This window comes from Electrona antarctica (genome assembly GCF_951216825.1).
Source record: "Electrona antarctica genome assembly, chromosome: 5".
Taxonomy (NCBI): domain Eukaryota; kingdom Metazoa; phylum Chordata; class Actinopteri; order Myctophiformes; family Myctophidae; genus Electrona; species Electrona antarctica.
In genome coordinates this window covers 15,683,848-15,697,700 of record NC_136810.1, presented here as the reverse complement: position 1 = coordinate 15,697,700, position 13,853 = coordinate 15,683,848, and the positions used below count along the sequence as shown (strand labels likewise).

The window sequence follows — 13,853 nt, the reverse complement described above, 5'->3', positions numbered from 1 at the left end:
TTGTTTTTGTATTGTTTGTTTATCTTTTTAAGGTGTTTCATTGCAGATGTTACTAGATGTAGAGTGTTTTGAGTGGATGGGAGAGCCTCTATGTATATGTCCTTGTTGATGTAGTCAAATTTATTGTTATGTTTCTTGACGTCTTTGATGTATTGCTTTAGTATATGTGTTGTGCCTGAGGACCCCCTCGAAAACGAGATGATGCATATCAAGGGGATTATCCTCCAAATGAATTAAAAAGGGGGGCTCTTATCATCATAAGCACGCACGCACGCATGCACGCACGCACGCACACACATACACACACACATACATACATACAGATTGAGAACCACACTGTTCTCAACCAGTGTGATTCACTGTAAATCCACTGGATGCTATAGCTGCTATAGCAGCACCACAACTATAATATCCCAAAGAACCCTGAGGTGCTATGTATAGCATTTCAGTAATAGGCCTATCTCACAGCCCGCTTTCCACGCCCACTTCCGGTAAATAGTGGTGTCATTTAACATTAGCATTTACACGTTTTTTTCTCTGGAGAATCTAAGTACATTTTCTAATGTAAAAATGTGACAGACCAATATTATTATGAAGCAAACAAGATGGTAAATCAGCTCGAACAGATAGAACAAACCTTACCTTGAGAAAACAAAAGTTGTAGACTTCTTAAATTACCTCTGTTAACATGTAGTGTCTATGGAGTGACGTCACGCTATCACCACTAATGCGGAAAGGGGGCGTATTAAGGGGGCGGGGAAATTCTGTGAGATAGGCTTATAGTGGTGAGGTGCTATACCTCAACCATCCCAAAGAACCACTGAAGAACCCTGGGGTGCTATACCTCAACCATCCCAAAGAACCACTGAAGAACCCTGGGGTGCTATCACCACAAATATCCCAAAGAACCACTGAAGAACCCTGGGGTGCTATCACCACAAATATCACAAAGAACCACTGAAGAACCCTGGGGTGCTATACCTCAACCATCCCAAAGAACCACTGAAGAACCCTGGGGTGCTATCACCACAAATATCCCAAAGAACCCTGGGGTGCTATCACCACAAATATCACAAAGAACCACTGAAGAACCCTGGGGTGCTATCACATCAACCATCCCAAAGAACCACTGAAGAACCCTGGGGTGCTATACCTCAACCATCCCAAAGAACCACTGAAGAACCCTGGGGTGCTATACCTCAACCATCCCAAAGAACCACTGAAGAACCCTGGGGTGCTATACCTCAACCATCCCAAAGAACCACTGAAGAACCCTGGGGTGCTATACCTCAACCATCCCAAAGAACCACTGAAGAACCCTGGGGTGCTATACCTCAACCATCCCAAAGAACCACTGAAGAACCCTGGGGTGCTATACCTCAACCATCCCAAAGAACCACTGAAGAACCCTGGGGTGCTATACCTCAACCATCCCAAAGAACCACTGAAGAACCCTGGGGTGCTATCACCACAAATATCGCAAAGAACCACTGAAGAACCCTGGGGTGCTATCACCACAAATATCACAAAGAACCACTGAAGAACCCTGGGGTGCTATCACCACAAATATCACAAAGAACCACTGAAGAACCGCTATGGCACCACAACCACCCAAAGAACCACTAAGGTGCTACATTTCCAAAGAACCACTGAGGTGCTAAATAGCACCACAGCATTCCCAAAGAACCACTGAGGTGCTAAATAGCACCACAGCATTCCCAAAGAACCACTGAGGTGCTAAATAGCACCACAGCATTCCCAAAGAACCACTGAGGTGCTAAATAGCACCACAGCATTTCCAAAGAACCACTGAGGTGCTAAATAGCACCACAGCATTCCCAAAGAACCTCTGAAGCACTAATTGTTTTGTGTGTGGTCTGCGGTTCCGACCCTCTGGACAAAGTCATCGATAAAGTGAAACGACCTTTTAAACCGGGTTTTTAGCCAACCATGCCTTGGCTGTAGAGACGTGGTCATGGTTGGGAACTGCATTAACCTAAAAAACTATAGATTCATACATATCTCTGTTTATGAACATTACGCAAAAGCAACTAACATAACTAGTTACTTTTATAATGCAGTATAAAAAGTAACTAAGTCATTAAGTTACTTTTTTGAAAGCAGTTCTACTGACTAACTAGTAACTCATTTGAAGTAACTTAACCATAAAGTTAATGGTAGGGCAAGTGATTTTATTTGGTTAAAATAAGTGTTGAAAAGATTTATATTTTGATAGGTCTCATTGCTATATACTCAGTGTTTGTTCAGGAGTCTCCATGTCTCTCCAGCTTTTTATTTAACAGAAAATGCAGGTCGGGATACCTATTTATCCAATCAGGATAGAGAACTCAGTCAGGAAACAGATTATGACACAAAGAAATGAGCAGACAAAATTGGAACTGGGACACTATAAAAAATAAGCTTATGAATGGCTACTTTCTCCTGATTTGCTGGCCTTTTGTCACCTACCTGAAAATGTAGTTTCTGTTTATTAAAGAGCTGGAGAGACCCGTTATTGAACAAACACTCTATAGCAATGATTACTATCACAATAGAGTGTTTTTACCTTTTAACGAAAAACGTTTTGTTTTAACCACAAAATATCAATTTTACCCTATACCTTTAACCAGGTCTTACTGTCTTTGGCTTTGTTCAGCCTGCTACAGGTAAATCCAATTTGTTTCTCAAATCTAATCTTTAGGACTGAGTGTCCACACTGTTATTAAAAGTATTTGGGGCTGTTTGGAGTTGGCATAGCCATTTTCATTCATTTACCACTCACCTGGTCTGAGAAAAGGGTGCCCCCCTTTTCACACTTCCTGGCTACAAAATATGTATTGCCAAAAACAATCTGCCTCCTTAATTTCTGTTATTGGTATAGCATATTTTTTGTTTCACTTCATTCAGCACAGTAGTGTACACCAGTCATGCTGTGTTTGTTTGTCTATTGTGTTAACACTGTGAGTGTAGGCTAGTTCTTCCACCACTGGCTGTGTGGCCTATCAGTGCAATGTCATGTTAGACATGATGGCCAAAGGGCTGTGTTTATTCTACACTTAACCTCTGACTTCTCAACTGTCACCTCTGACCTGTGTGTGTGTGTGTGTGTGTGTGTGTGTGTGTGTGTGTGTGTGTGTGTGTGTGTGTGTGTGTGTGTGTGTGTGTGTGTGTGCGTGTGTGTGTTGGGTGCGTTCGGAAATGCGCACCAGGAATGTGGTCAGTTTGTTGAGTGTGGTGGGCGGTGACGTCACAGAGTGCGTTCAGTGTGCCTTATTTACGAACGACCACAGCTGTGACGCATTCACACCGGACAACCCCAGCAACCCACTGGTGTGCTCTCTTGTCGTTCGTCTATTCAGTGCACTCGGTGGGTTGTCGTTCGAAAATCCAGTGCGCTGCGCACCGGGTGTGCCGAGTGCCCGCACTGTGAGCGACCCTACCCTGAAGCTGGGGTTGTCCGGTGTGAATGCGTCACAGCTGTGGTCGTTCGTAAATAAGGCACACTGAACGCACTCTGTGACATCACCGCCCACATCATCGCTGTTGCTGCTATAAAAACCTAGCCTGGCTTTTATTTTCCCTTGTGAGTCCATTGCAAATGGAGGAGCAGTGGCTGCAGGGTCTACAGTTGCAGTTCTAACGTCAACAGGTATGGCTGGTATGGGTGCAGCAGGCACTGCAGCTGCAGCCAGCACTGGAGCAACTGTGGCTGGGTTGATTGCAGCAATCATCTGAGAGGCAACAAGGTGAACCTGGCCATGAAGCAACGGTCTTTCCACAAAGGAACATTCAAGAATAGTACTCTCGTATACTTAATATATGGGATGAAAGTTAACAATAAAACAAATCGAATCTGGAATCTGAATGTTATTTCATATCGCTCATTTACTATTTGGTTTTCAGTATTAAAAGTCAACTTGCATGACAAGGAGTGTTCATCCAATAGGTTGAAACCAAAGAACAAGATTCCTTTACAGGATCTCCTCACTGGTCAACAAAAACACCTTGAAGACCTTAACAGGAGCCCTCGTACAAGGTTTCTTTGACTATGCATGCACCTCCTGGTACCACAGCACCTCAAAGGCCCTTAAAACTAGGCTCCAGACTTCCCAAAACAAACTGGTCAGGCTCCTACTTGGCCTCACCCCGCGAACCCACCTCACCCCTGCCCACTTTGACAGACTGGAATGGCTTAGGGTCAACGACAGAGTACAGCATCTTGCAATGGGTCTGGTCCACAAGATTCGATACTCCACCAAGATACCCATGTACCTGTCTAGATACTTCCTTAATGTTAACGAAGTCCACACCCACAACACCAGAGGGAGTGCAACGAACCATGTACAACCCAGATTCGGCACAAACAAGGGACTAAATTATTTTCGCTCCTATGCCACCAAAATGTGGAACGCCCTACCAACAGTCATTAAGACATGCAAATCCCTTGACTCCTTCAAAACCGCTCTCAAAGGGCACCTACGGACGGCTGCAATTCGAAACTGGCCCCCGTAAAAATCTGAATCCCGCACCGCCCCTTGATGAATTGAACATGGTGGACCCTCTTGTAAACAAGTGTAATGCTTAATTGGGTCGTCCACTCACAGTTAACAGTCTTTGAGTCTATTGAGTTTGTGCTGGAAATGTACTGTAATTCTGCAAACTGTTAATAAATATTTCAATCAATCAATCAAAACCACACAAACTGATCACATTCCCGGTGCGCATTTCCAAGCGCACTCCGTGCATGCGTATGTGCATTTGTTCGTGTGCAGTGGTGGAAAAAGTACTCACAATTTTGTATTACTGACCGGTAACTAAGTAAATTTATCAATACTGTATCAATACTGAAATGTATAGATACTCTGTTACAAGTAAAAGTCTGTAATTCTAAATTTTGTCAAGTAAAATTACAAAAGTATTGGTACCAAAAGTAGAAAGGCGATCATTATATGCAGAATGTGACATGTCCCATTTCAGTTTTAAATATATATGAAATGTATACAAAAATCTTTTGAAAATAGCAGATCTACAAGCTCACAATGTGTTGCACCATGAAGTGGTTAATGTGTGTTTTGTAATAATAGTGAAAATCTAAAAAGTAACTCGTATTAGGTCTACTAAAGTTTTCATATACTGTAATTGATTATCCTAGCGTAAAAGTATATTTGCCTCTGAGATGTAGGCTATTGGAGTACTGAAAATAATATTACTGAAAATTGGAAATACTCCAGTAAAGTAAAAAAAGATACCTCACAATTATAGTAATCAATTACTTAAGTAAACCTACAGGCTATTTGAGTCAATGTACTTAGTAGCCTGTACTTTACACTGGTGTGACGGTGTCTGCCTGTTTGTTTTTTTTAGATGTAGGCTATTGGATTGAAATTTGTATTCACAGTAGGCTATGTAGAATGGGTAGAGATTGGGTAGGCTACATTTCAAACGAAAGCACAAGTCAATACAAAAACTGCTATGAGGATACAACTATAAAAAGCACTTGACTTGTTTACATCAGGGTCCTCGATCCATTTTCAATTCATCAGAACATTTAAAGACACACAAATATACACTTGATATAAAATGTAAATGTTTTGTTTGTGTAATTTTATAGGCCTATTTGTTGTGTTGTCCCCTTTCATATGGACCTATTAGAGTCTTAAATAAATATCGACATTTTATTATTTGTATCACGTGACGTGATTGTAATAAATAATTGTCTGTTCTTCCAGAGTAGAGAACAATTGATGATGATAATCCCTCGGAGTGGGAGGGAACCAGAGTAAAAACAGCGTGATGACGCAACACGCACAGCCTCTACCTCAGAAGCCCGTCCCACATCCTGAATGAAGAGAGAGAAACCGCTATCCAATAATATTCTGATCTGGAGAGAGTGTGTGTGAATGGTAGCATTGTTTTATACTAGTATAGCTAGTTGCTCCATGGCTCCTCTGACAAATCCCACGCACTGAAAAGAAAGAAAACAAAGACATGCCGAGAAGGAGATAACATGCAGTCCTGTCTGCCTGCCTGCCTGTCTGTGATGGAGACACCTCAGCCACAACAACAGCCGAAGCTTCTATCGTCTCAGCTTCAGCTGAAGAGCAGCGTCTTCTCCGTCACCCTGAGCCGCGGAGCGCTGTCCTGGAAGGAGCTGCCGCCGTCCGCCGACAAGAAGCGACGGCTCTCCGGGGGACTCCATCTCCCGTTCAAACTCAGTGAGTTATTGTTTGTGTGATGATGGTTATTGTTATGATCCGTGTGATATTGACGGCGCCCGTGAGGCCGAGAAAGCACCGCTGACAGCCATGGGGATACAATGTAGCCAACAACAATAACACCCCTTTGTTGATCCGCTACTTTTTCATTGTGCGCATGTACAATGTATAGCGACGCAAAGAAAGTGTCGCTAGCCCCCCCTCCCCAAACGAACCGATATACAAGCTATAAAGCCGTCTTCAAGCGACGCGTTTGTAGCTTGTAGATTCATATTATTTTTCTGCTTGACAAGCGACATCTTTTGTCCGATGGGGATTTTAATAAATTAATGTTTTTCTGGCGTAGCCTACGTGGAGTGAGCTATGCTGAATTGGATAGGTAAATAAGCGCTGTCCCTTATGCATGCGATGCTTGCACAGTGACAGTACAGTTCATTCATAACATTGGGTCCACTGCGTGTACAGTAGTAGGCCTACGTTATGCATACTATGCACACAATCACTGTAGCTGCCTGGCTTAGCCTCGGATCAAGACTATCATAGATGTATTTGTTTTTTATCGAGTCTGACTGTCACAATCTATCAAATACACGATCTATGTCAAAAATCTATCAAATACATGGATAGGCTAGTCTTGATCCGAGGCTACTCACCTACGGACGCCGGACGGTGTCCTTATGTAAGCGATTATCTTTCAGCCTCCATGCATGTATGAGGAAGAAGTGGCCTCATTGTTGACATTGGCAGACAGCGCGTGCGTTGCCAACATACAGTATGAGCATCATTATCATGATCATACAGAATACTGAATAGTAGGCCTGCAGACAGTGCAAGATAAGGGCCTCTAGCAGCGGCACGCATGTGTCAGAACCTGTTTTGCAACCCATGCCACCCCGTGCGGGGTCGCACACGTGTCGAGGGGTAGGAAATAGGAATGTAACAACATTCGACCCCCCCCCCCCCATTCAAGCGTCGCAAGGCTGTTTCTAGGCTATTTATTATGACTCACTGACAGGCACACAATGCAAAGTAACTGTTTTGAATATTATTCAAATTAGGCATGCAGGGCTGGGTGTATTTAGAATTCTCCCAAGTTAGTTAATAATGAACAACATAAGAAAAATAACATTCATGTTATTGTTTATTGTAACATACACAATCATTAAACACAAATAAATACAAATAGTATAACCACCTTCAGTCTCCTGTTTAGCCAGCTGTACATATGTTTCACAGCTGGTTTATATCGTCTAAATAGAGACAGCAATACAACAGGGAGAAATGTGGAATGTTACAAGGAAGGTTTATACAATTCTGCTCTGAAATCACAATCATAACTACTGTCATGGACTGAAGAGAATGAGCTTTTTGTAGAGGCTCATGTAGCATTTCCTCCAGTTAATGTTCAAAAGAACACATTCGAGAACAGGATTAATCTAAACTTTATAGGCCCCGTTGTGGTAACATTCAAAGTCCATGAGTTAATGTTTGACTTAGATTTAGGATTAACGTAGATAGTGTTTCTATGGATGCTTATTTAGAAAAGGAACATTCTTAAAGAGAATTTTCTCTTTGAAATCCCTATATGAATTCCCTCTCTGAAATCCCTCGATCTACTGGTAATTCATGTTTTTTTTTTGCGTGTGAATTTAGATTTCTTGATTTAATACTTTTTAAGTCATGAATGTAAACAGTGTGTGGTACAGTCAAGACATTAAGGCTAAAGGGATGACACCGGAAAGTCCTGGGGGGGCTTGTTTCCATTGTAGTCCTATATGTATTCAATTCATCAACATAGTATGAAAACTTTTATACAATTCTGCATGTCATCAACAAATACAAACACAATTATGTACAAAGGAGAAAAGGGAAAAACGGTAGCAGTGAATGACACACATTCCAATGGGAATTTAACTCCCCTTGTGGTTTCCTGATAGATGGTTTTTTTTCAGGCCAATTTTGAAAGCTACCAGTGTTAGATAGAAGAAGAGGGGAGCGCTGCCGTGGTCCGTTGTTTGTTGAACTGAATACAGGTGCTCGTTGGCGAGGTTAGAATATAACATAAAAGAAGAGGATCCAAGGCACTCTGTTCCAGTGAGGTGAAAAAAGCCTTTTTTTATTGGTTATAAGGCATGGCAAAGATCATTACAAAGACTCTTTGTAATGATCTTTGCCATGCCTTATAACCAATAAAAAAGGCTTTTTTCACCTCACTGGAACAGAGTGCCTTGGATCCTCTTCTTTTATGCTACCAGTGTTAGTTTGGATGGTGTCGGGGCATTCCACATTGTGGTCAGCGGTGCAGTGCTCATTGCATGCCATAACACAACTGCAGAGGGTCAAAAGCATAAATGAACGTAGGATGTAGAAACGAACCCTGGCCGGATGCATATCAATGGTCCATTGTGTGACCTGCACAAGTACTGTATCACCACTACAACAACGGTGGTAACTACAGACTCAAAGATTTAGACGACCAGGGTTCAAGTCTGATTTGACTTAAGATATTTGTAGTCTTGATCCGTTTGACCTTTAAGGAGAAGTATAGTGCAATACTATAGTCTAAAGTTTAAACAGCATGTGACAATCATATGAGAACAGGTGGAGGTTTAGAGTCTAAACCTCCACCTGTTCTCATATGATTGTCACATGCTGTGGTGACATTTTCCCAGTTGTCAGGACACTTTGGCATTTCCAAAGATGCCCTGTGATCAGCATTAGTGTCAACCAAAGGGCACCAGATGGCCTGCTGATTACCCTCCCTTAACCCACGACAGGGAACCTTACCATAGTAATTCATGTCATGAACGGTGCTATACATTACAAATAGTTCATTATTATTATTATTATTATTATTATTATTTTTTTATATAATTATTATTATATCATAGCACGGTGCACCCCTGTTCTGAGGTGAACATGCTGACACACGCACGCACGCACGCACGCACGCACGCACGCGCACACACACAAGTAGCCGTCCAAAATGGTCATGCCTTGAGCTCGTGCAATCAGGCAAAGGTCAGCTCTAAAGAGGCCACGTCTGTTCCACACCAAAACGCCACACATTTTTCTGATCTCCTTTTGTCTGTGGGGGCTAACATTAGCCTCGCCAGCACTTACACAAGTAGGAAGATTGAGAGAGAAACTTCAGAGTCTCAGCCTAAAATGGAAGACTGGAAGAACCAATGGATTTTTGTTTTTGCACTGGGCAGAGTTTGGGGTGCATGTTCTGTATGTGTGTGTGACAAGTCATTGTTGACCTGGTATCCTATAGTGTGTATAGTTTCAACATACAGATTATTTATTTTACTTTTAGAATGATGATTCTTGGGTTACCTATGATCCTAGATTACTATTTAGGGACTGGCAGTTTAGCACCGGTATTGGATAAAACCCAATCGATACCAATCCCTATATGTACAATATGTTGGTTGACAGGATGTTTACCTTGCTATCCTAGTCATTTTTGTAGCAGTTGAGGGTTGACTATAGGGCAGTGAGTCACAAACCTTTTAGCCTGAAACCCAAAATAAATATTTGATATATCTTGGGGCCCAAACTAGTGAAAATGGCTGATCTACAGCTAAATGAAAGCTCATGAAATGTAGAAGACCTTTATTTAATGTTTAGAATGTTTAGATTTCTTTGTAAATTCACAAAATCCTCTCTTTTTTTAATGTTAATATAACAAATATATGTACACCGGTATACCGGTGTATATATATTTGGTAAATAGTGGACTAGGGTTCATACAGTTTATACTCTGGATAAGCTGCTAAATTGTAACAATGAGCATGAGTGTTAAAAAGTCATTCTAACATTAGAGTCACAACTCACAACCAGACCCATTGTGCTCCTCACATTTTTTCTTGAAGTCGTAGAAAACCCACAATTAGATTGACTTACTTGGCCTACTGGCAGTGACGTGCGCAGGACAGTCTAGGCACTGATCGCTGTAGTGTTTGTGAGATTAGCTGCAGTGCAGACTGACTGACCAGCACATACAAGGACACAGAAATGTGGGCGACTTTAAAGGCTGTCAAAATCATGAAATTGTACAGGAGGATTAATTGTCATACCAATAATTGAATGCCACAGACGAAAAACAGTCCAAGTCCACACTATTAATCCATAATGTATAAATGATAGATAAGGGTTCAGGACAACGAGGCCTTTTCGTGGAGGGGTCAGAATGAAATTTGGACTTAGACTGTTTTTTGTCTGTGGTACTCATTAACAATTGAGATCAGGATCTCAGGAAATAGCTGATCTACAAACTCACAACTGCTATTTAGCCTATTGTTGGAAAGTGTTATTTATATGAAAACATTCCAACATTATAGAAATACAGTACATACAGTACATTACAGTACAATACAGTACATTCGATACGCAGTATAAATGTAACAGGATGCCAGTGTAGAAGTTATTAGGTTAAGCACCACTTGTGGTGTAAATTATTCATTGAGTTGTTGGGTGCATGCATTACATTGAAAACCTATTTACATCACTGCTTGAACCTAAACGCTCCCCTGCCATGCTCCTTGTTGGTGTTTCTCTAAAGCTCCATGAATGTTTCGTCATTAGATTGACCCATATAATCATGGTCATCATGATTATATGGGTCAATCTAATGACTCTTCATGCGACCCACTACCGTTATTTTCAATCTAATGACGAAACATCAGGTCACCTGCTATGCCATAGCAGGCTATGTACATAAAATCACACCCGTGTGAACTGAGTGGTGCAACCCCCCCCCCCCCCCCCCCCCTCTCTCATTAGCAGGCAACAGTGCAGCACTATCTCTCTCTCTCTGTTTCTGGCACAACAGCGCCAATTTTGCCCCTACTGGTACTCATAGTCCATAGTCATAGGTAGTCACATAGGTTAACACAGACATCGCTGTTCCTTGGAGTGGTTGCACCACTCAAATATAGACAAGAGCTTCTAGCGTAGAAGAAGTGCTTCCTTGTAGCTTGGTTTTCAGAGTGGGGTTCCGGGACTGCCAGGGGTCCTTGAGAACCAAATGGACCCTTACGGGCCTGCACCTCAGTGTACAAAATGGACTGAACGAAAAAGGACCTGTACGGGTCTGTAACTCAGAGTGTACAAATGGACCTTAATGGACCCTTGCGAGGTCTGTAACTCTGAGTGTACAAATATAACTACTGTAAGGCTCCATTTATAATGCAGTCAAATCCAGCCAAATCTTTTTTCAAATTGGCCCGACTCCACCAATTGTAGAAATGCTCACTAAAACGGAGTTGGTTGCAAAGGTTTTGAGATTATCTTGCATATTATGCATGGTTTGGATAATCAGACAAACTCTTAAAACTTTATGGTTCTTTTGCAAAACACTGACTCCATTTCGAAGAAAGATAAATATTTTATTGTTCATTAATCCTTATATCTTTACCCACTAAAAACCGTATACTTCGTGAACACAGCCCCTTCTTAAAGCTCACAACACGTCACATACTAATGTATTGTGTGCTGTTTGTCGATATTAAGCTAAAATCATTAGCTATTTTTTTTCACCCCCGCTATGACCTTGTGTATCTGCTATTTTTGAATAGCCAAAGTATAGAATAATGGTTAAAGTGGTTAAAATTAAACAGATGCTTTCTAGGTTTTAAAAGTTGTCACTTAAGATTATTATTATTATTATTATTATTATTATTATTATTATTATTATTATTATTATTATTATTATTATTATTATTATTATTATTATTATTATTATTATTATTGCAAACTACAAACAAACTACAATTTACAATTTGCAAAGTTCCTTAAATAGCCAACACAGAAAATTGGGTAGCCTGGCACTAAATGTATTTTTTCTTTCTAATGGTAGATAATATCTAGCGAGTCATCTTTGAGCTATCATTGTGAATTTGCGTCTAACAACAGCATTGTGGACTGTATCTGAGATGCACACAGTAGCGTTGTACACTTACATAATGTGAGTCACCTCCATTGAGAGAGATGGCTACGGCAGTGAGTGGATTTACAGTTATCATAACACAACTGTAATTATCCTGTCATTCCTGGGTAATGGAGCTGCATGTGGACTCTATTGTCGCTGTCGGGTCGGTAACCTTGTATGTCCAGGCAAGTACTGCTACTGTTCAGGAAATGGACAAAAATAAACCGTGTTCCAACGGGTCCAACGTATGTTATTATTTAAGTCACTAGCTCTCGTTCATACCTTTCATTTGTTCAGTATTTTATAAATAACACAGACACGCTTAACCACGTAAACGTTCACTTTCACTCGCAGAAATAGCAGATCTACAAGCTCACGACACGCTGCAATGCGAGAATGTTGTTAACATTCTTGTATGGCAAGTTCTTGTAAGTAGAGTTCATTTTTTAAAAGGAAAATAAGTTGAAAATATGGAGTTACAAGGTTTCTGCCCCACAACGGCGACGACATGCCTCAAGATGAATAGTCATTTACCCCACCGCTATAGCTTATCTGTGTGTCATGTTACTTCATTTCGCTTGCTCCACACTATCTACCATCTAGCATCTGAAGTTGTCAGGCTTCTGCATCCCCCCCCAACCCCCCCCCCCCCCCCCCCCGTTTACTTCCCCGATATACAGTATGAGCTTTGGACTGAATCCAATTCATCTCTGAAGCTGAGAGGCAGCAATGTTCAGCTAGAGATATATCTGGGGTGATCATAAGCCTATACAATGGGAGAAATCTCTCAAAATGGGGCAATTCCAAGGACCTTTTAGTGAAATAATCACCTCCACAGATGAGAAGGGAAATGGAAGTTTGCGATATAATAACCTTTGTCATCTTCTGTGAAGCCTCTGGGCATAATTGATTTCTCTAGATTTTGTTCTTGTGTGTGAAGGATCATTCTCTGACTGAGAGGAGGAACACAACCCCGAGGTCTCACCCCATAATTGAAAATTCTGGATTAAATGGCGCTGCCACTCAATTCCTGTTCAACAATACATGTTTAATATAAATAGTCACACTCGCTTTAGGGGCTCAAATCAAACAGCAACAAAGAAAGATGAAGTGAGGGTGCCAAAGGCTGAAAAGAAATATATCTTTCAAAGACCTTGGACAAGAGCCAGCGTACAGTCAAAAGGTGAACACGTGAAGCTTTTATCTAACTGGCTCGTTATTTTGTTTTTATAGTTTACTGCCTTCAATACTTGCATTTTGCATAATGCCCCCCCTCCCCAGTACTCTGACAGTGTTGCCATGTCTGCTTATTTTAAGCGACTTGAGTGCTTTTCTGTAAAGTTTCTTGTAAATATTAATTGTGGATTGTAGTTTTTCTTTGGCTGTGTGTGTGTGTGTGTGTGTGTGTGTGTGTGTGTATATATATATATATATATATATAGTTTTCTGAAAAACTTCAAATATTTATATAGCAGCAGCATCTTTTTCTTCTTTTTTTAATACTGTACGGAACCCCAAAAGGGGTTCCCGTCCAGAAGGGTTAAAAGTAAAACACCAAAAGGGGTTCCCGTCCTGAATTGGAATGGGTTAACTTGAGTTGAAATCAGTTTCCATCTTTGCTGAGAGTCGAGGACACGGGACATCTTCGTGTTGTTGTTTGTCCTCCGGAGGGAGGGCTACAGGTGTCAAGGAGATGCAAGAAG

General features: G+C 41.2%; 1 protein-coding gene across 2 annotated transcripts in view; it reads left to right on the top strand.

Moving 5' to 3' along the window:
- The first annotated feature begins 5,844 nt into the window (after positions 1-5,844).
- The window catches only part of cerk (ceramide kinase), a 39,939-nt gene continuing 31,930 nt past the window's right edge, over positions 5,845-13,853 (top strand). For both annotated transcript variants that reach the window (XM_079502125.1, XM_079502124.1), the window contains exon 1: positions 5,845-6,215. In XM_079502125.1, coding sequence (XP_079358251.1) covers positions 6,008-6,215 — 208 coding nt within the window. In that variant the 5' untranslated portion in view covers positions 5,845-6,007. The remainder of the gene's footprint in view (positions 6,216-13,853) is intronic.